This window comes from Carcharhinus amblyrhynchos, chromosome 15 (assembly GCF_965287045.1).
Source record: "Carcharhinus amblyrhynchos chromosome 15, sCarAmb.v2.hapA, whole genome shotgun sequence".
NCBI lineage: Eukaryota > Metazoa > Chordata > Chondrichthyes > Carcharhiniformes > Carcharhinidae > Carcharhinus > Carcharhinus amblyrhynchos.
Genome location: NC_137338.1, coordinates 11,061,073 through 11,084,193, shown reverse-complemented (window position 1 = coordinate 11,084,193; position 23,121 = coordinate 11,061,073). Strand labels below are relative to the sequence as shown.

General features: G+C 45.8%; 1 protein-coding gene across 1 annotated transcript; it reads right to left on the bottom strand.

Moving 5' to 3' along the window:
* Nucleotides 1-1,957: 1,957 nt before the first annotated feature.
* LOC145353061 (uncharacterized) lies at nucleotides 1,958-18,145 on the bottom strand. Its single transcript, XM_080203401.1, has 4 exons — nucleotides 18,069-18,145; nucleotides 9,089-9,201; nucleotides 5,108-5,303; nucleotides 1,958-4,322 (listed from the first exon to the last, which is right to left on the bottom strand). Exons 1-4 carry the CDS (start codon nucleotides 18,121-18,123, stop codon nucleotides 4,090-4,092), a joined length of 597 nt encoding a protein of 198 aa, XP_080059527.1. The 5' UTR covers nucleotides 18,124-18,145; the 3' UTR covers nucleotides 1,958-4,089.
* Between the last annotated feature and the right edge of the window lie 4,976 nt (nucleotides 18,146-23,121).

The window sequence follows — 23,121 nt, the reverse complement described above, 5'->3', positions numbered from 1 at the left end:
ATAGGTGCAAATATTGGAGGAGCTGTGGAAGCAGATACAATAGTGATTTTTAAGGGGCATCTTAACAAATACATGAAGAGGGTGAGAATAGAGGGATACGGTTCCCAATAGGGTAGGGGATTTTAGTTCAAACAGGCAGCATGGTTGTGCAGGCTTGGAGGGCCGAAGGGCCCCTACACTTCTGGTCTGTAATTTTCTTTGTTCTTCGTTCACACACACACACACACACACACACACACACACACACACACACACACACACACACACACACACACACACACACACACACACACACTCATCCCTCCCACTCTCATCCCATCAAACTCACTCCAGCCCCAGCCTTTGTCCCTCTTGGTATCTCTCAGGCCCCCACAACCCCGGCCTCTCTCTGTGTCTCTTGGCCCCATGACCCCGACCTTTCTTGGACTCTCTTGGTCTCTGTTGACTTCTCTTGGGCTCCTGCAGCCTTCACCTCTCTCGAGGAAGAGACCCCTCTGCGTGTGCGCGTGCATGCATCCGAATGCATGTGAAAATCGGAAGATTTTTGCTAACTCCATTTGATGGACATATTCCTAGAGGTTTCATCATATGGCCTTCCAACTCCGCCTGCTCAGAAGAGCAGCTCACCCACCTGCACTGCCCCCTCTCCCCCGACCCCTATCCCACCACCCTACCATCTCCCAACCAACAATCACACCTCCAATATTTTTGTAATGAAGAAATGTCAGGGGAGGCAATGGCCTAGTGGCATTATCACTGGACTATTAATCCGAAAAATGTTCTGGGGACCTGGGTTCAAATCCCACCATGGCAGATGGTGGAACTTGAATTCAACAAACAAGAGTAGGGAGTTAAGAATCTAATGGTGACCATGAAAAGCAGTGTAGACCATGAAAAACCCATCTTGTTCACTAATGTCCTTTAGGGGAGGAAATCTGCCATCCTTGCCTGGTCTGGCCTACATGTGACTCCAGAGCCATAGCAATGTAGTTGATTCTCAACTGTCCTTGGGCACTAGGGATGGGCAATAAATGCTGGACCATCCAGAGACACCCACGTCCCACGAATGAATTTAAAAAAAATGTTACTATTGAACAATATGTTTAAAACTCAATTGATTTTTTTTTCTGACTCACTTTCAGCAGTTTCCCAGAGATTCATCTGTTATTGAAGTAGACTCCAGAGCAGCACTAGTCCATTCCCCCCACGTCCCACCCTTCCATCCCAGCACCAGACCCCGCTGTAATCTCATCCAGCCCTGCAACCCTCAGAAATCTCTCCATTGCTCTCCAATCCTGGCCTTTGAGCATCACCATTTTCCTCGTGCCGTCATTAAACTTCAGCCTTCAGCTGCCTTGTTCCTGAGCTCTGGAATTCACGCCCTGAATATCCCTCTCTCTCTCCGTCTTTAAGGCATACATCTTTTACCCACCTTTTTGTTCTAGTTTTGGCACAGTGGCACAGTGGTTAGCACAGCAACTTCACAGCACTAGGGACCCGGGTTCAATTCCTGGCTGAGTGGGGTCTGCATGTTCTCCCTGTGTCTTCATGGGTTTTCTCCGGGTGCTCCAGTTTCCTCCCCCAGTCTAAAGATGTGTGGGTTAGGTGTGTTGGCCGTGCTAAATTGTGCCTAGTGTGTAGATTAGGTGCATTAGCAATAGTGGATGTGCTGTGTTATGGGGGGTAGGGCCTGCGTAGAATGCTGTTTGCAAGGTCGGTACAGACTTGATGGGCTGAATGGTCTCCTTTTGCACTGTGGGGAGTCCAGTCTATGATTCTATCCTTCTGTAACTCACTATCAGATTTTACCCGATGATGCTCCTGAGAAGCCCATTGGGATATTTCACCATGTTAAAGGCGCTATATAAATGCAAGGTGTCTCACTGTGAACAACACCAGGAGATGAACAGTAATAACCATCCTTCCGTTTGGAACCTGCAATACAAATTTCACAGAGTTTTAAAAGAAGTATGTTTTTATTTCTCAAATGAAAGATTAAAATTACATTAAACATTTCCAGAGACACAGTAAATGCCCTTCCCTGAGATACAATAACAATGTGAAGAATATCAGTACAGTACAGATCAATCACAGCAATCTCAGTGTCACTGATTTATATTTACAATTTGTGATTACCAGCTTATGGACAGTGACAAAGATGGTTTTAAAGTGAAGATTATTATTTAAATTAAAGATTAGGGTGGCACAGTGGTTAGCACCGCTGCCTCACAGCGCCAGGTACTTAGGTTTGATTCCTGACTTGAGTCACTGCCTGTACGAAGATTGCACATTCTCCCTGTGTCTGCGTGGGTTTCCTTTGGGTGCCCTGGTTTCCTCCCACAGTTCAAAGATATGCGGTACATTGGCAATGCTAAATGGCCCCTTTATGTCAGGGGGACTAGTTAGGGTAAATGCATGGGGTTATGGGGCTAAGGCCTGGGTGGGATTGGGGTCAGTGCAGACTCGATGGGCTGAATAGCCTCCTTCTACATTGTAGGATTCTATGATTATTTTTAATGCAGTTTTATGACAGTAATGTTAGAGCCACACATTTATTAGAAGCAATTTTGTTTAGGATTTACTCAAAGGGTTGTGGATCTTTAGAACTCTCCAGTGGGTTTTGAATATTCAGTTGTTGAATATGTTCAAGGCTAAGGTCAGTGGATGTTTGGACAATTAGGGACACAAGATAAAGGTGGCAAGATGTGGCACTGAGGTAGATGGTTAATTAGGAGCATATTAAGTGGGTCTGATGGTCTACTCCTGCTCCTATTTCTTGCTTTCTATATTGCACATTATATATGGACCCACATCTTCTGAGGAGTGGAAATCATTAATAGTTTGTTGCTCCACTCAGATTTCCCCCACCTCGATGCTGCTCCGTATTTCTCACCAAGTCCTCTGAGCTTGGCTGGACCATAAACATGGACTACAGTGTCCCTTGGAGAACTATGTCGCAGGGCAGCAGAGTCGAGGGGAAGATGGGACCCACATCACTGCATTAGCTGTCGTATGGTAAGTTTAAATGTTCATTGTGAACATTAATGGATGGATGAATGTTAGTGAGTCATTGGGTAGAGTCATAGAGGTTTACAGCATGGGAACAGGCTCTTCAGCCCAACTTGTCCATGCTGCCCAGTTTTTACCATTAAGCTGGTCCCAATTGCCTACATTTGGCCCATATCCCTCTATACCCATCTTACCCATGTAACTCTCTAAATGCTTTTTAAAAGATAAAATTGTACCCGCCTCAACTACTGCCTCTGGCAGCTTACTCCAGACACTCACCACTCTCTGTGTGAAAACATTTCCCCTCTGGACCCTGTTGTATCTCTCCCCTCTCGCCTTAAACCTAAGACCTCTAGTTTTAGGCTCCTATGCCTTTGGGAAAAGATGAAGATTGATAGACATATGTTGGCGAGTGGTGAGTGGATGAATAACTAACTGGAAGGTTCAGGTGGTAGGGCGGAAAGTTGGGTGAGATAAATGGGTATGGTGGCCAAGATAAGTAGGCAATGGATAAAGTGGGTGAGGTGGTACGGTTTGAAGGTGGCAGGTAAGATGGCTGGGTGGGTGAGTTGGCTCAGTGTGTTTGGAACCATCCAGGTCAGGTCCGGAAGTTTGGTTGACTTGGGCCAGGGAGTTGACAGGGGTTCATTGGGGGTTACATAGTCGGGTGGTTTGTTTGGGTATTTTGGAGGGTTTAGTTGCTTTGGGTTAAGTGGGGTGGGGGGGGAGGTCGGGAGGGTTGTTAGCTTCTGGGGGCTAGGCTCTGAAGCATAATTGGATGTTTGAAGGGATAGTTAAGAGGGATAAATCTGAGTGATTGGGTGTCAGTTGTGGAGTTACGCAGGAGTTATACATCATACCATAACAGTATTTTAACATTGCAGAAGACCTACAGTGTGCTGGTACGCATCTTCAATCAATCATCTCTCGAACAATCTGGAGGCTGGAATATTTGAGCCTTTGTATTATTGGTAGCATTATTTTCCTCACCTAAATTTTCACATTTCTAAAGATCGGTTCTAATTACCCTATAAACCCCAAGCAAATGAGTGTGTCCATTTTGAATTTTCCCTCATCAAACTATACGGCTGTATGGTGTAAATTGTAGGGTGTACTAAAAAAATTAAAGTGCCCAGTTTTCTTCAGTGTACAGAGACTTGCAATTATCATTGTCACAACAATCAGCAGTACCAAACATAGAAAAATTCCCAGTATTATCGTGGCTACACGGAATCCGGAAGGTCCTGGTTGAATCTGGACTGTAGAAATGGTCTGAGACTGAGTTGGGGTCACAGTTGATGCTTGTGTAGTACCTGGAACAAGATAGGTTAGAAAATGTATTTAAAGACCTGTGAGACTCAGCAACACCCCTGAAACTATACTGATTGACGGGAGGTTCCTTTTCAGCGAGTGTGGCATCGAGGAGTCCTAGCAAAACTGGAGTCAGTGGGAAAACCCTCCACTGGTCGGAATCATACCGTCATGATGTGGATGTGCCGGCGTTGGACTGGGGTAAACACAGTAAAAAGCCTGACAACACCAGGTTTAAGTCCAACCGATTTATTTGACAGTAAATCCTGAAGAAGAGGGAAACCTCGAAAGCTAGTGAGTTTACTATCAAATAAATCGGTTGGACTTAAACCTGGCGTTGTCAGACTTCTTAGGGAATCATACCTGGCACAATGGAACACACCCTGCTTTCCACTGTCAGTGAGAACGGAGAATTTGGCACATAGCAGTGGGACTGGAAAATCCCAACCAAAGGCAAGGGTGGAGAATTTGACCATGGTATTTGGGTCAGTAAAATCAAATTTATTAGCACTTTATTATGTTTTATCATTGTTTTATGCTTCATGTATAAAAAAAATATATAAAACAGCAACGTTTGCTAGTTCGCACACTTGTGGTTTGGCTTTCTGATCTCATTCCATAATCCAGAAAAATCCAAAATCCGGAAATAACTTGGTCGCAAGCAGTCCTGACCTAGAGAAGTTGCCATGTATTTTGTTGTCTTTCAAACACCGTGGGTGATTCTGGGGATGTGAAGGATGCTATATAAATGCGAGTTCTTTCTTTCTGTGATTATCAGAATGCCTACCTGTTACAGTGACGGAGCTTTCATTATCCACGGCTTTGAGAGCATTGGCAAAAGCACTTTCCAATTCTGCTGTGGTGACATTTGAGTTGGTGCTCAGAAAAGCCAGGAGGTTCACTATCACACTTCCATTTTGAAAACCAATGATGGTGATATTAAAATTGTCATCCTTTAGTTGACTTCGTACTGTTTGTACAACCTGAAAAGAATAAACACAAATATTAATTTAGTTATAATAATAAGAAAAGCATCAGCAACCATTGTTAAGAATATCTCCCAGTTCTAATCATCCACTCGCCCACCTCTTTAGGGATGGAGGTTATGTTTGAGCTGGCAATGCGAGGGCTACCCCGTGTTACAATCACAGCACCATTCCCATCTTCACAATGAGACCACAATTTCCATAGATATCTCAAGGACTGAAATCTTCATCACCATCTCCCATCGAGTTTAGAGTGGAAATTGGAGCCCATATTTGACAACTAACACTGAATCGCGATAAGTTAATTACTGGAGAACAGAGTCCATAAATAAACCCTGTTACTCAGCCGCAGGGCTGGTGGAAAATCACTTGTTTTAATTTAAAGTAATATACAGAAGCAGTAAGTTTCAAAAAATGCCATTTGTTCCAATATCAATGAAAGAATTAGTATCAAACTGCACAGAGCCATCTACCCAAGGCTGGAATTGAACCCAGGTCCCTGGTACTGTGGACAGCAGAGCTAACCACTGTGCCATTGTGCTGCCACAATGACCCACTCACAAAGGCCAACTGTTATCTATTTCAGCTTGTCCTTTGACGCACTATTTCTCTTTGTTCTGCTATTATCACACTCTGATCTCTTAAAGAACCGCCATCAGCACCCTTCTTTACCAGGATGTTGCCTGGTATGGAGGGCAATAGCTATGAGGAGAGGTTGGAAAAACATGGTTTGTTCTCACTGGAACGACAGAGGTTGACGGGTGATGTGATAAATGTTCACAAAATTATGAGCAGCATGGACAGAGTAGATAGTCAGAAGCTTTTTCCCAGGATGGAAGAGTCAATTACTAGGGGGCATAGCCTCAAGGTGCGAGGGGTAAGGTTTAAAGGAAGTGTACGAGGCCAGTTTTTTACACAGAGGGTAGTGGGTGCCTGGAATTCGATGCTGGGGTGGAGAGTGGAAGCAGATATAATAGTGACTTTTAAGGGGCGTCTTGACAGATACATAAACAGGATGGGAATAGAGGATTTGGTCCTGGAAAGGGTTGGGGGTTTTAGTTGAGTTGGGCAGCATGGTCAGTGTAGGCTTAGAGGGCCAAAGGGCCTGTTCCTGTGCAACAATTCTCTTTGTTCTTCATTCAATGATCGCCACTGTGTACATTCCTTTTGTATTTTTACCCATGACATCTTTGTCAGTCTGTCCCTTGCCTCCAACTATCGCTGACCCTCTATCCAGCCTCCAACCTCCCTGAACACAACAGTGTAAAGCTCATCCTGTTTCCATGAGTCTTCAGCACTGACGAAGAGTTATCCAGACTTGAAATGTTGCCTCCATTCTCTCTGCACGGATACTATCAAACCTTCTGAAAATTTTCAGCATTTTCTGTTTGTGTTTCAGATTCCAGCGTCTGCAGTAATTTGCTTTTATCACACTTTATGTAGATGGGTAATACTTAAAAACAACCTCTTGTTGTCCCCTTCGCCCTACATTTGTATCAATGTTATGATGGAGTTCACTCTCCATTCCTGAGAGCCATCTTTATGTTGTTAATGGACCTGCTATGAATTTGTAGCATTTTCTATTTTTTACAGGCAATGACAAGTCCTTTTCTCCTTACGATTCAGAGTATTGCAACGTCCATTAAATGTCTATAGATTCCACACAGTATAGAAGGAGGCCATTCAGCCCACCTAGCCTGCAACGACCACAATCTCACCCAGGCCCTATCCCCACAGCCCCACATATTAATCCTGCTTATCCCCTGACATTAAAGGACAATTTAGCATGGCCAATCAACCTAACCTGTACATCTTTAGGCTGTGGGGGGGAAACTGGAGCACTTGGAGGAAACCCATGCAGACATGGAGAGAATGTGCAAACTCCACACAGACAATGACCTGAGGCTGGAATTGAACCCGGGCGCCTGGTGCTGTGGGGCAGCAGTGCTAACCGCCGTGCCACCGTGCCACCCAATGGAACTTTTTTTGAAATTATTGGACATTATCACCAATAATTCAATTTTTCAAATGGAGGGAAATGGATACAACTGATGGGGAAAGGCAAAGGAACATTTACCCTCCAGTGACTGAAACATTGAGGCTTTATAAGGCCACATTTGGAGTATTGCGAGCAATTTTGGGCTCCACATCTAAGGAAGGATGTGCTAGCCTTGGTCCAGACTATCTTCACAAGAATGATCCCGGGAATGAAAGGCTTGAGATATGGGGAGCATTTGAGGGCTCTAGGCCTGACCTCAATGGAGGTTAGAAGGATGAGGGGTGGATCTCATTGAAACTTACTGAAAGGCCTGGAAAGAGTGAACGTGGGAGAGATGTTTCCATTAGTGGGAAAGACTAGGATCTGAGGGCACAGCTTCAGAATAAAAGGACGACCCTTTAGAACCGAGATGAGGTGGAATTTCTTCAGCCAGAGAGGGTGGTGAACCTATGGAATTCATTGCCACAGAAGGCTGTGGAGGCTGGGTCATTGAGTGTATTTAAGACAGAAATAGATAGGTTCTTGATTGGTAAGGGGATCAAAGGATACTGGAAATGGTGAGAGAATGGGGTTGAGAAACATCAGCCATGATTGAAAGGCAGAGAAGCTTCAATGGGCCGAATGGCTTAGTTCTGCTCCTAGACCTTATGGTCTTATTTGATGCATACGGGTCAATAAACACCATTAAGCAACCAACTCTGAGGCTGGATCCCTGTACTCCATATAACTGTTTGGATATTATCCAAGATGCATTCTTTCAAGGGATCAAGATCTGTGTTTTAGGTGAAATTTTACTGGAGAGGTGGCGGTCCCGTCACTGTGGTGGATTTTGGGTACTCCCAGGCAGGAAGTGGGACTTACCTCTGCTGTTGGTAGGAGGGGGTAATTAAGAGCGGGCAGACAGCGGGTGGTGGTCAGTTAAGGGTGTGAATGGCCTGACTTTTCACCACCGCCCGTCCGATTAGAGACAACTCTGGAACTTCGACAATGCCACCATGACAGGCCAGTGCTGGCTGGGTAACAAAGAGAACGTGAGGGAGCCTCGTGTCTGAGGCAGCTTCAGAACGGTGAACGTTAAATCAGTTAAATAAATCAGCTGGACTGTTGTTATTCACACCAGCTGGGATCTTGCTGCAGCTGTATAGGGCATTGGTGAGGCCGCAGCTGGAGTACTGTGTGCAGTTTTGGTCGCCGCACTTACGCAAGGATATTTTGGCCTTGGAGGGAGTGCAGAGGAGGTTTACTAGGCTGATACCGGAGTTGAGGGGGTTGAGCTATGAGGAGAGGCTGAATAAACTAGGCTTGTACTCGTTAGAGTTTAGAAGAATGAGGGGAGATCTCATTGAGACGTATAAGATGATGAATGGGATGGATAGGATAGAGGTGGAGAGACTCTTCCCACTCAGAAAAGACAGTAGGACTAGGGGGCACAGCCTCAAGATAAAGGGGAGGTGGTTTAGAACGGAGTTGAGGAGGAACTTCTTCACTCAAAGGGTGGTGAATCTCTGGAATTCTCTGCCCGTTGAAGTGGTGGAGGCTGCCTCGCTAAATATTTTTAAGAAGCGGGTTGATGGGTTTTTGATAAGAGAAGGGATTAAGGGTTATGGGGAGAGGGCGGGAAAGTGGAACTGAGCCACGACAGATCAGCCATGATCTTATTGAATGGCGGGGCAGGCTCGAAGGGCTAGATGGCCTACTCCTGCTCCTATTTCTTATGTTCTTATGTTATGTTTATCTGCCCTCAGACCTGGGCTGCGAAGGGAGATTGTTGTTTTTCACTTACCGCACTTGTAATTTCAGCCGACAGTTCCCGGTAGGCCCCACTGCTGGGATTTTTTAGCTCGTTGCTGAATTTTCGGGACCTCAACGTTGCCTTCATTCTGAATGCTTTTCGATCTGTGGGCACAAGAGTCAGCCAATCGTTACTCACTGTTACACGTACAGTCTTCAGCAGGAATCACATCTGGGTTATCACGCTTAACCTCGGGGTTTTCCGGCCTTGCCTGCCACTGGGATTATCCGGTCCGGATAAACGTCAATGGACTTTTCCCTGTCCCACCGCGTACCCTCCAGTGAGTCCCACCACAGTGGGATGGAAAAATCCCAGCCTAAGTGTCGTCCTGATCTCAAACTGAGGGTTGTAGGGTAGTTAGCCGTGGCCGTGCCGATATAATTCAATGAATAATTCTCAATGTTCTCTTTGTTATTGTATTTAATTCAGTGCAGTGGGCTGGGCCGTGTAACAGGATTTCCACTGGGGTGTCGCAACCTTTACAAGTCTCCGACCACTGGATTTCCAGCACAGTCAGCTCAGCACCAGGAATCGGTGCGGAGCTGCATAAATTATTTAAATTATAATTTAAATGCCATTAACGTGCCCACGACTGTAGTCCCTGGGTCTGCTAGGGTCCTCCCTTCACCTCTCATCAGGAGTGTTTCACTCCAGCGGGGTTTGTGTGAGCTTCCCACTTACGGGGACCCCGCTGGAGTGAAAGGGATCTGGCATTGCCCAGGGGTGGTGGGGGGGCAGCTTGGCACTCCCCATCAAATATTGGGCAGCGCCAAGGGGGCAAGGCCTCTGGGGGGGGGGGGAGGTTGGTTGGGGTTGGGGGGGTGTTCCCACAGCTCTGCACTTGGTGGTGACAGAGGGAGGCCAGTGATTGGGGGTGGGTATCAGTGGGGTGGGTGGGGTGTCAGGGCTCCCGTGTATCGGGGGATCGGGACGGCAGGGGGGAGAAGATTAAGGCGGGCCGGGGGGGGGAGGGGGGAGGGTGGGAGAGGGCATATTGAGGCTGGCCCGGACATGTCGGGGAGGCCAGGGATCAGAGGGTTCAGGGGGAGGGTCGCATGGCCAGCGATGCAGGGTCACGGGGCTGGCCAGTGATCGTGCAGGGCTATTCCACTGATCTCGGCATTGACGGATCGGCGCATGCTGAGTGTCCCGCTCCGCGCTATGCTGTTGGCCTCTGCAGTGCGAATAGGCCCAGCCCACTGATTTTTAATGATATTTGTGCGAACGCACTCTTGTCCAGTGTGTGGGAGATTCATTCTAAAAGTCCCACTGAAAAAATCCAGCAGGATTTACTCCAGTTTTTACATGAATTTTTTGGGAGAATCCCAGCCAATATTGAGAAGTGTTGCTGCAAACATGTCATGTCGATATCATTGCACCCTCTCGCTATATATCCCCCATCAGCACCCACTCACACCCTCCTCTCTCTTTGTTTCAACCCCAACTCTTATTCAATTCCCATCTTGCACAGTCTTGCTCTCTCACAACCTGCTTATGCTTTACAATCACCTCTCTACCACCTCTCTTAACCTCTTTCAACTCGCTTGCTCCTTTACAACCCATATTCTCTCAAGCTCTCTCTTTCAATCCCCTCAATCTTCACACAAGGCCTCAATCCTCTCTGTTCCTCTTTTCTTCATTTTTCCACCTTCCCTTCCCATCTATTTCCTTAAAGTAAACTTTGGGGGTGATTCTCCAGGTCACAAGCTCCAGTTGTGATTTCCAACGGCCTGTTCAATCTGGCGCGAGTGAGAGTCAGGATTCTTGCCAGGCATCGAGCTTGTTGTTAGTCTCCTGGCCTGCTGTACCTGGTGGGATCAGGTTCTCACCTGATCAGGAATAATTTAAATCCATCTGAATATCGGGACGACCTGATTGAGGTGTTCAAGATTATGTGGGGAATGGACGACAGGGGGGAGGGGGGGGGCAGTTGCCTGCTCAGGGACCTGTGCATTGGTGGGAGCTCAGGTAAGGGTTGTACCTTGGTAATCTTCCCCGGTTTGGGGCTCTTGTGGCTGCACTTCTCCTTGTTGCCCTTGAGAATGTAGAAATCACTCTGAGGATGTTGATTTCAGACACCTCGCTGGTAAAAGTCTGTATTATTGTCTGTGTTCTGTAAAACTTTGAAGTGACTTGATCTCATTAATATCTGTGCCCCCCCTCGCCCCTCGCCTCCCCCACTCCACCCCACCCCCACACCTACACCCCAAACACTTGGGAGCCATCAAATCAAAGGATTGCTCTTTGTTGATTTCAGAAGCCCCAGGTGTTAACAAAACTCTTTGAAGTGCTTTGATTGACAGGAGCATTCAATTTCACGAAGGACATCCCCTTGCTTTCTCTCATAGGCCCCAGCTGCTCTGAAAGTTCTTTGAAGTGCTTTGCGTGACAGGAGCCGTAGGTTTCACAAGAGAGATCCCCCCTTGGGCCATGATTAGGAAGGGGTTAGCATGGGTGGGGTAAGATGAGTGTGTTTTGGACGGGGGGGGGGGCGGGCGAGCGGTTGGGGGGGGTGCAGTGGCAAGAGGGCATGAGGAATGAGAGCTGGATAACTCATTTATGTTTCTTAAATCTGTGATAATGCCGGCACCCTGAGGGAAGCATCCACACAGATTGTCTCCTCACCCGCTGCCTCTGTACTCATTCTGGGGTTAATTGAAACCACTGCCACTTTCATCCATTCCTCTGAACTTAAAGCCCAATCTTCTGGGGCACTTCCCTTGGGTTGAGTTTGCAGAGCCATGAATTGTTCTAACTCCGCACTCCTGACTGTGATGTTCATGTACCTTGAAGAGATGTTTTTTAAATCATGATCTCTGCAGCTCTCACAGTCAATGTTTCTCAGCTCACAGCCTTAGCTGATGTCATATTGTTGCCAGGTTGACAAGATGAATCCTAATTGTTGCTACTTAAGTAGTTGGTGTTACTTTGGGATTAGTGTTATGATCCTGCATTGTTAAGAGGATGGTTAAGTGTTTTTGGACAGGTTTTTTCCCAAGGAGTTTAAGGCTTCATTTTTAGTTCTGAGCTCCAGTTGGGTTTTAACAGGGATAGCAAATTGAACAGAAGTCTCTCTCACTGCTTTTTTATCTTTGGAAATTCTCTTGTTTTCCTGAAGAGTGAAGTTCTGCTGTTGCTGGGGGATGGACCAGAGTCACTCTGGTGTTTGGGAAGCTGTCTTATCTTCAAACTGTTCAGAGTGAATTCAATGAACTGTAGACTTCAACCAAAGGACTCAATTTCCATTATCACGTAAGCAGCATTGCTGTGTTGCTGCATTCCTGGTTACTTCTATCGATTCAAAAAATATAATTGAAATGTATTACATAGAAGGAGGACAAGTGGATATGCAGCCTTATCCCCTTTTCCAGCTCTGGTTCCAGAACCTTGGGGGTTCATATCAAACCTCCTTTTCAATGTAACGAGAGTTCTGCCTCTCTACGCTTTCAGACAATGAATTCTATATTGCTGTATTGAATCTATTTGAAGTGTTTCATCTATGGCGAGGGCTTTGGCTTGATTGGAACACATTAGGCATCTTTGTAAAGAGTTATGCATTACAGTGGTTGTCTTGTTTCTTGTTTGCAATTGATAAAAAATCTGGTTAATTTTCTTACTAGCATGTTAATTATATTCTTAAATAAACTTTGTTTGATAAAAGCTCCCTAGTGGGTCATTTGAATCATACCTAAAATGAAACATTTTATGACCATTCTGTCAAATTCAAGATGCAAAATATGATCCAGTTGAGCTTCGAAAAATATTTTGGAGGTTGTGATTTGAACCATAACACCGACGCAGGATTCAAAAATCAGACTATAATTGAGGTATGTAGCAGACGAGTGAAGGAGCAAAGAGACAGATAAGAAATTACCTGTTAAAAACCTGTTTAAATAAGTTTAAAGCACTTTGTAGTAAGAACTTACCTTGTAGAACTGTTTAAATCATTTAAAAGCATTTTTGCGGGCTTTTTGTATTTACCGCTTTAAGAATTCTAAGGGAGTGGATAGCAGGGAGTTGTGGGGGAGCAGGCTTTAAATCAGCGCCAGGTTTAAAAGGAGGCCTGGTGTAGACAGCTGGCAGCGTCGGAGCGGGCAAAGGATCGAGTGGGAAGCAGAGTGAGATATTAGGGCTTAAGGTCAAAAGGGCTTGAGAGAAAAAGGGCCAGGTAAGTTCGTGTGGAGATTTTCAATATTACTACAGTGAATAATGGAGGGGCATGTGATGTGTTGTTTCTGTATGATGTGGGAACTGGTGGACCCCAGGGTCCTTCCCAGTGACCATGTCTGCAGTAAGTGCAGGTTGCTGGAGGAGCTCCAGCTCAAAGTAGATGAGCTGGCCTCTGAGCTACAGACACTGAGGCTCATCAGGGGGAGAGAGGGTGCCATTGTCAATGGGGTGCAAGTGACATCCCCCCCACCGGACTGGCTAACTCTAAGGGTCAGGAACAAGAGGGGGCTGCTGAGAGGAGGAAGGGGGGTGGGGAGCGGAGGAAGGGGGATGGGGAGAGAAGGCCTCAGCCTCTCAATCTGCATAACAGGTTTGAGGTTCTTGCTTCCAGTCTGGACAAGAACGAGGGAGGTGAGGTTGGTGAGCAAACTGCACACAGTACAGTGATGCAGCAGGACATAGGCAAGGAGAAGGTGAAAAGGAGCGTAGTTGTAATTGGGGATAATGGGGTGAAGGGTATTGACACTGTCCTTTGTCACAATGACAAAGTCCACAGAAGGGTGTGTTGTCTGCCTGGTGCTCGGGTCCGGGATGTCGCATCTGGGCTGCAGAGGAACCTGGAATGGGAGGGTGAGAATCCGGTCGTTGTGGTACATGTGGGTGCCAACGACGTAGGCAAAATGCGGACTGAGGATCTGGGGAGGGAGTATGAAAAGCTGGGAATGGAATTAAAAAGTAGAACCGACAAGGTGGTTATCTCTGGGCTACTGCCTGAACCGAGTGCAGACGGGCGTAGGGTTGATAGGATTAAGGAAGTGAATGGGTGGCTCAGGGATTGGTGTGGGAGGAATGAGTTTGAATTTATGGGGCATTGGCATCAGTATTGGGGTAGGTGGGACCTGTTCGGGCGGGATGGGGTTGGTCTGAACCGTGCTGGGACCAGAGTCCTGGCGAATCGAGTAAAGAGGACTGTAGACAGGGCTTTAAACTAATTAGGGGGGTGGAGGTTGCGAGGGTAGGTGACATTACGAGGCCTAAAGTTAAGGGGAGGGTACAGGTAAGGGAAGAGGCCGATGATATCCCAATTATAAAGGGAGTAGGGGGTGTGAGTATGGTTGGTGGTGTTCCGGCAAATAGGGTCCAGGTGAAGGCTGGGATGAAGGCACTGTATCTGAATGCACGAAGCATTCGGAATAAAGTGGATGAGCTGGTGGCGCAGATCGGCACAAACGGATATGATCTGGTGGCCATTACAGAGACGTGGCTGCAAGGTGACAGGGACTGGGAGCTGAATGTCCAGGGGTATCAAGTGTTTAGGAAGGATAGGCAGGAGGGAAAAGGCGGGGGCATAGCTCTGCTGATTAAGGATAGCATCAGGGTGGTAGCAAGGGATGATATTGGAGCCAAGGAGCAGAAAGTGGAATTGTTGTGGGTGGAGATTAGGAACAGCAAAGGGAGGAAGACGCTGGTGGGTGTCGTCTATAGGCCCCCGAATAATGATCTGGAGGTGGGGCAGGCTGTTAATGCGCAAATAAGTCCGGCGTGCAGGAATGGGACGGCCGTAATTATGGGGGATTTCAATCTGCATATTGATTGGTCGACCCATGTTGGACGCGGTGGGCTCGAGGAGGAGTTCTTGGAATGCTGCCGGGATAGTTTCCTCGAACAGTGTGTGTTGGAGCCGACATGGGAGTGAGCTATCTTGGATCTGGTGTTATGTAATGAGGCGGGTAGAATTAGGGACCTTGCGGTGAAGGATCCTCTTGGGGAGAGTGATCATTGTATGGTGGAGTTTCTGGTGCAAATGGAGGAGGAGAAAGTGGGTTCCCGGACACGCGTCCTTTGTTTGAACAGAGGGGAGTACGGTAGGATGAGAGAAGAATTGGCGAATGTGGACTGGGGGAGCGCGTTGGAAGGTAGGTCTGCTGAGGAGCAGTGGAGGATCTTTAAGGAGATCTTTCTTGGTGCTCAGCAGAAATTTATTCCGATGGTCAAAAAGGACCATAGGAGGAGAGGTAATAAGCCGTGGATAACGAAGGAGGTGAAGGAAAGTGTTAAATTAAAAGCGGAGGCATTTAGAGTAGCTAAGAGTAGTGGGCGAGAAGAGGATTGGGAGAGGTTTAAATGTCAACAAAGATTGACAAAGAAGTTGATAAAGAAGGGTAGGATAAACTATGAAGCTGGGCTAGCGCTTAATATAAAAAAGGATAGCAAGAGTTTTTATAAATATATAAAAAGGAAGAGGCTGGCTAGGGTTAACGTTGGACCCTTAGAGGATGAGAAGGGGGACTTAGTGGTAGGGGATGGGGATATGGCTGAGGTCTTGAATACCTTTTTTGTTTCGGTCTTCACGGAGGAGGACATGAATAATTTGCCGGGTGTTAGAGATGGAAAGGTGGTAGGACTGAAGGGTCTCAATGACATTACTGTTACTAGAGAGGCGGTGCTCGACAGACTGGAGCGGCTGATTGTGGACAAGTCCCCAGGACCGGATGGAATGCATCCGAGGGTTCTGAAAGAAATGGCGGAGGTGATAGTGGATGCCTTGGTGGTTATTTTCCAGACGTTGCTGGATTCCGGGAAGTGCCGGAAGATTGGAAAATGGCTAACGTTACGCTGCTGTTTAAGAAGGGTGGCAGGCAAAAGGCAGGGAATTATAGGCCGGTTAGTTTAACGTCTGTTGTAGGTAAAATGTTAGAATCCGTCATCAAGGAGGAAATAGCGAGGCATCTTGAGGGGAATTGCTTGATAGAGCAGATGCAGCACGGTTTCATTAAAGGGAAGTCGTGTCTGACAAATTTACTGGAGTTCTATGAGGATGTGTCTAGGGCGGTGAATAAAGGAGAGCCGGTGGATGTGGTCTTTCTTGATTTTCAGAAGGCGTTTGACAAGGTACCTCACAAGAGGTTATTGCAGAAGGTCAGGGGACATGGAGTTGGGGGTAGGGTGTTAGCGTGGATAGAGGATTGGTTGTCAAATAGGAGGCAGAGAGTGGGGGTCAATGGGTGCTATTCGGATTGGCGGTTGGTGACTAGTGGAGTGCCCCAGGGGTCGGTGCTGGGGCCTCAGCTATTTACCATTTATATAGATGATCTGGAGGAGGGAACCAAGTGTATGGTGTCAAAATTTGCTGATGACACCAAGATTGGTGGAACGGCAAATTGCGCGGAGGGTGTGGAGAGTCTGCAGAAGGATCTAGATAGGCTGGGCGAATGGGCCAGGAACTGGCAAATGGAATTTAATGTTGGCAAGTGCGAGGTGGTCCACTTTAGTAGGAATAATGGTAGGAAGGATTATTACTTACGGGGCGAAAAACTGCAGCAGGTGACGGTGCAGAGGGACCTCGGGGTCCTTGTGCACGAGTCGCAAAAACCCAGCTTGCAGGTGCAGCAGGTGGTCAGGAAGGCAAATGGGATGCTGGCCTTCATAGCAAGGGGGATTGAATATAAAAGTAGGGAGGTCTTGCTGCAGCTGTATAGGGCATTGGTGAGCCGCAGCTGGAGTACTGTGTGCAGTTTTGGGCACTGTACTTACGCAAGGATATTTTGGCCTTGGAGGGAGTGCAGAGGAGGTTTACTAGGCTGATGCCGGAGTTGAGGGGGTTGAGCTATGAGGAGAGGCTGAATAAACTAGGCTTGTACTCGTTAGAGTTTAGAAGAATGAGGGGAGATCTCACTGAGACGTATAAGATGATGAATGGGATGGATAAGATAGCGGTGGAGAGACTCTTCCCGCTCAGAAAGGACAGTAGGACTAGGGGGCACAGCCTCAAGATAAAGGGGGGGGCGGTTTAGAACGGAGTTGAGGAAGAACTTCTTCACTCAAAGGGTAGTGAATCTCTGGAATTCTCTGCCCGTTGAAGTGGTGGAGGCTACCTCGCTAAATATTTTTAAGACGCGGGTTGATGGGTTTTTGATAAGAGAGGGGATTAAAGGTTATGGGGAGAGGGCGGGAATGTGGAACTGAGCCACGACAGATCAGCCATGATCTTATTGAATGGCGGGGCAGGCTCGAAGGGCTAGATGGCCTACTCCTGCTCCTATTTCTTATGTTCTTATGTTCTTATGAGTGGATAAGAAGCCCCTATTTCTTTGGTTGAGGGGTCCTAACCAGATGGTACAAACACAGGAAAGAGGTTTAATGTGAATTCAACAAGAAATATTTTCACCCAGAGGATGAGAGGGATTTGGAATTCATTGTCTGAAAGCGTAGCAGAGGCAGAACTCTCGGCACAATGAAAAGGAGGTTTGATATGAACCTCCAAGGTTCTGGAGCCCAAGATGGAAAAGGGGATAAGGCTGGATATCCACTAGTCCTCCTTCTATGTGATACATTTCAATGATATTTTTGAAATCGATAGAAGTAACCAGGAAACTAGCTGAAGGAAGTAAAATCGAACATTAGGTAGGGGACAACAGTGGGAATTTCAGGAAAAACAATGATGCAGAGAATGGAAAAGGCTGTGATGGAGAGAAAGACTATTGATGGGTGATGGATTGCCTTCCGAAGGAAAAGTCTTCACCTGAAACTTACCCTGCAATCTGAGAAGTTGCTGGAGGAACTTCTCCAGAAAACAGAGTTCAAGTCGTGGACAGGTTGTGGTTTATAAAATGTTCGTGTTCATGAAGGTGAAATAAGTTACATTCACAATAACTCACCAGCATTGCTGTGACAATGATTTGTTAATTTACAAATATAATTAAAGTACTTAAAGCAAACTTTGCAAAGACAACTTGACTGGATATAGGAACAGATCTGGACAGCATCACAATCAAAGACCTGTGACGATAACGATACTTACTGCTGCATTCACTGACTACCATCGTTGAGCAGCGAGACAAATCACAGATATTCATCAGGTTTACGAAACATGTGTTAGGATCTGTAGGTTACAAATTGAACATTATCGTCATGAATACTTTTGATGGGTCAATGAAATATAAACACATCATTCAAAAAGACCCTTGAATTCTTCTGATGGGTAAAAACCCTGCTTAATGCATTATTAAGAATATCAGCCTGCTGACTGTTCTCCTCTATTCTTAATCTGTATTGAGTTATCTGATCCCAAATGGGAGATCAATTCTGAAATAGAGAGAGAGGAATGTGACCCACGGTTCCATCCAGGATATGTGTGAAAAAGGAGCTGGGTGGACTGTTTACAATCAACAAACAATTGACCATAGACTATCTATAATCATATAAGAAAAGGTAATTCAGTATGGAATGGTCTATTGGCATTTGGGTGGTGTGAAGAGGCCCCAATCCCAGCAAGAAGCCTCGAGAGCCACAGGCATGATGGAGATATCAGTTCCACTGGTCATTTCCATTGATCACATTTTTTTACTTAACAATTTATTGCTATGACATTGCTTTACTTTGGCTCAGAAATTTTTCCTTAATACCACAACATTTTTTTTTGAACTTCAGTTAAAAGTTTGGCCAATCATTGGGTGGGATTTTCCAGTTCCAACTCAGCGTGCTTTCCAATGACAGATGTCCACTGGCTGCCACTGGGTTCTTCTGCTTACGTAGTTTTGCATGTTCCAATGCCAGGGAACCCAGCACGGGAAGGTGGGAGGAGGAGGGGTGGGGAGATCACCTATGGTGGGACCAGAATATCCAGCCAACTGGAAGGGCTGAAAAATCCCACCCATTATCATTGCAGAATTTGCTCATTGGTCCCTTGAGTGAGAAAAGAAATGACAATGGACCGTCCCTGTATTTCTCTGTGACTCTATGATGAACATGTGAAGCATTCACATGTTAATATCACCAAGATTCACGCTGAAACACATTCACATTCCTTATTATCTCACCACTCCTGGTTTAAACAGTTCCGATCCTTACCTTGACACTGTGTCCCTGGATTTGCCGGATTGTTATCGACAATCCCCGGGAAACAGCTACAGGAGAAATTCCCTGGAGTATTCGTGCAGACGGATAAATCAGAGCATGTGTTCCCAGTCCGACACTCGTCAATGTCTGAAACAAGAATTAGATCGCAGCTATCAGGGTAAATGTAACTTTAACCAGTGATGTAAAGTAAGATTGAAATCAAACAATGTCCTACCTTCACATATCCTCCCAGGTACACTGGGGCTTGTGTCCTTGAACCCAGCGTTACACTCACAGGTGTACGTTGCGTTCAGTCTGATACAAGTTCCATTGCCTGAACAGTCATTCTGCCCTGGCTGGCAGCTGTCTTTGTCTGTGATGAAAAGGAAAGATCTGTGTTAGAACACTGCTTCAGTCTGAATTTAACCAGCTGGGAGTATCTGAAGAATTGAGAATTATGGAGTTTCATGTGACTCCTCATTCCTCACTTTACTCCATTCAAAATGTCATCTCCTAATGGTGAGGAACAATTCATCAGAAACATCCCCAAACAGCATGGAGAGATGGAGAATGTGACATGAACTGGATAACGCTGTCAGTTTTAAACCAGTCAGAAAGAATGAAGATCTACATTCTCTTCTGGTGACAGAAATCCTGAGTGAAATAACTGTGAGGACTTTAATCCCAGTTTCCAAAAGATACAAACCGAAAGCATGAAACTACTCAGAATGTGACACAAACTGGCACTGAATTGGGAATCACATTGAGAGTTGGGATAAGGATGGATGGGGTAGGAAATGGAGAAATTCACACTGTCTTTCTAGAATCTGGGTTAAGGTTGATTGGAGGAAGATCTCCTTTGTTTGCCAGTACCATGGAATCCTATCATCCACAATAGAAGGCAAATGTGAACATCTCAACTGAAACATGGTCCCTCTGACAATGCTGCTCTCCAGTACCGCACTGGAGTGTCAGCACTGATTATCTGCTCAAGGTCTGAGTGTGACTTAAACACTTGATCTTACAAAGAAACAGGGATAAAAGGAGCAGGAGGAGGCCATTTGGCCCTTCGAGCCGACTCCACCGTTCATTATGATCACTGCCGATCATCCAACTAAATCGCCCAATCCTGCCTTCCCTCCACCTCCATTAATTCCCTTCATCCCACGAATAATATCGAACTCCTTCTCAAAAACATACAATGTTTTGTCCTGGTAGTAATTCAGCAAACACCAGTTTCCTGTCACCAAAACCTCTTATTGTCCAACAAAGGAAAAGGCCGATCCCACGGCTTACAGTCAGGTTGTCTTCACCTCAGAACTCACAACTCTGGTTACAAGCTTCCAAACCCCGGCCGGCTGCTTCTCATTGGGCGAGCGTCCGCTTGCTCAACATGGCAGCTCGCAATCCGCAAGGACCATGGGTAAATCTTTTGATGATCCCCTGTGGCCTCTGTGGTGGTAATAACAGGCCTCAACTGCTTTCCGTGACAGTGAATTCCACAGGTGCACCACACACAGGATGAGAAAATTTATCCTTATCTCAGTTCTAGAAGGTTTACCCCATATCCCTGAACTGTGACCCCTGGTTCTGGACACTCCCACCATCGGGAACATCCTTCCTGCATCTATCCTGTCTAGTTTTGTTACAATTTTATAGGACTCTATATGATCTCCCCTCATTCTTCTAAACTCCAGTGAATATAATCCTGCCCGACTCAACCTCTCCTCATCCGTCAGTCCTACCATCCCAGGAATCAGTCTAATAAAGCTTTGGTGAACTCCCTCCAAACCAAGAACACCCATTATCAGATAAGGGGACAAAACTACACACAATATTCCAGGTGTGGTCTCACCAAGGCCCTGTATAATTGCATTAAGATATCCCTGCTCCTGTATTCGAATCCTTTCACTGTGAAGGCCAACATACCATTTGTCTTCTTTACCCCCCTGCTGCACTGCATGCTTATCTTCAGTGACTGGGATATGAGGACACACAGGTTTTGGTCCACATTCCCCTCTGATAATTTATAACCATTCCGATAGTAATCTGTTTTCCTGATTTTGTTACCAATGTGGATAACTTCACATTTATCCATATGGCGCAGGGTGAGACTATCAGCAATGGAACTTCTGACACAATATCAGTTATATCAATGAAATATCAGCATTGCCAACTCACTGAAACTTATTCCGGATTGAATCCGGAATCTTTGTTCTGAATTCAAGTGCCCATATCAAATTTTATCAGATCATTACCCACTATAATACGCACCTTGCCAGGAATCCAAATACTGTGGAACCCTACCCAATCTACCAAGGATTCTACCCAATCCTCATTATTCCCTTCTTCCTAACCATTTCAGGATTTGAAAAGCCAAGTTTGGAATCATTCATCCACTTTATGATTGAGTTCTCTCTCCCTTCTGTTCTTTTACATTTCTGCCATCACCCAGAGGCTCATCTCCCAGCTTTCCTCATTCTTCCAGAACTTTCCCAAGGTCTCTGAGGTCAGTGATTGAAATGCTTGCTGTGGAAATCCTTACCTGAAATGGTTGTGTTTTGAAGGTCTACAGCGAACTTTGAACTGTTGGATAAAGAACCAGCGACTGATTGTTTGATATCAGAGACAGGGACAGTCACGTTTGTTGATGATGCCATCTCAAAGTTAACGACCACACTGCCTTCTTCAATAGACGTGACAGTGATGGTCAGTTTTCCATTCCTGATTAAAGCCTGGATAGCCTCACTCAGGCCTTTCACCAACTGAAATGAAGCAAACAAGAATCTATTTCAGAAATAATTGTTTTTGCCACAGAATATGAGTCTGAATCAAAGTCTCTTTTATACTTTGCAAAAAAGCAAGGCTTCCCAATCCATCCCTCAATTGTACGTACAGATGAGTAAGGAAGCTGTCTTCATGGGAACACTTGGCACTAGTTCGACTTCCCACAGAACGAAATAGTCAAGAGAGGCGATGGTCTAGTGATATTATCGCTAGACTATCAATCCAGAATCTCAGCTAATGCTCTGGGGATCCGGGTTCGAATCCTGACACAGCAGATGGACGAATTTGAATTCAATAAACAATATCTGGAATTATGAATCTACTGATTATCATAAAACCATTGGCGGGAAAACCCATCTGGTTCACGGTCCTTTAGGGAAGGAAATCTGCTCTCCTTACCTGGTCTGGTCCACATGTGCCTCCAGAGCCACAGAAATGTGGTTCACTCTCAACTGCCCTCAAAGGGCAATTAGGGATGTGCAATAACTGCTGGTCCAGCCAGCGACGGCCATAGCCCACACATGAATTAAACAAAAATGAAAAATGACTAATCTCCTCATTGTCTCGATTGGATCCTGCTATGCACAGGGTGTCAGTGGATGCTGGTGCCTTACGAACAAGAATTGTTATGATTCATTGTGTGAAGTTAACAGGGAAATTCGTTGAAGGTTAGACGAGTTGAAATGCATTTGCAGAGATTGAAGGAGATATTTTATCACTTTAAGCAAAGAAAACCCATGTCTGCCTGGGTTTCCACTGGATGCTCCGGTCTCTTCCCACAGTCCCACTATAGGTGCATTGACCATGCTAAATTCATCTTCAGTGTACCCGAACAGGCACCGGAGTGTTGCGACTGGGGGATTTTCACAGTAACTTCATTGCAGTGTTAGTCTCAGCCTACTTGTGACACTGTTAAACTTTCAACCTTACATGACTTTTCCCCCTTCTCAGCCCCAGGAATTGTTTCCAGCACCATCCAGACTCAGATCCGAACCAGGCTCCCCCATCACTGCGACACTTGTATGACTTACTTCATCAGTGAAATTCTTCACAAAATCTTTGTACTCCTGGCTGTTTTTATTTTTCAAATCTGCTGTGAACCGCACATTTGTAATTCTTGTTGACACTTCCACTATCGCGGCATCTACAAAAAGGGAAAAAAAATTCTTTATGAGAAAAGCCTAAATACTCAACTTGTGATAATTTTACAATTGTCTCATTTGGGACAT

What these genes read in the sequence shown, in the direction of transcription:
- LOC145353061 (XM_080203401.1), bottom strand. Translation starts at nt 18,123, where the DNA reads ATGAATATCTGTGATTTGTCTCGCTGCTCAACGATGGTAGTCAGTGAA. An exon ending in GGTAGTCAGTGAATGCAGCA is followed by an intron (nt 9,202 to 18,068) that starts GTAAGTATCGTT and finishes TTGTGCCCACAG; the next exon opens with ATCGAAAAGCATTCAGAATG. An exon ending in CGGCTGAAATTACAAGTGCG is followed by an intron (nt 5,304 to 9,088) that starts GTAAGTGAAAAA and finishes TATTCTTTTCAG; the next exon opens with GTTGTACAAACAGTACGAAG.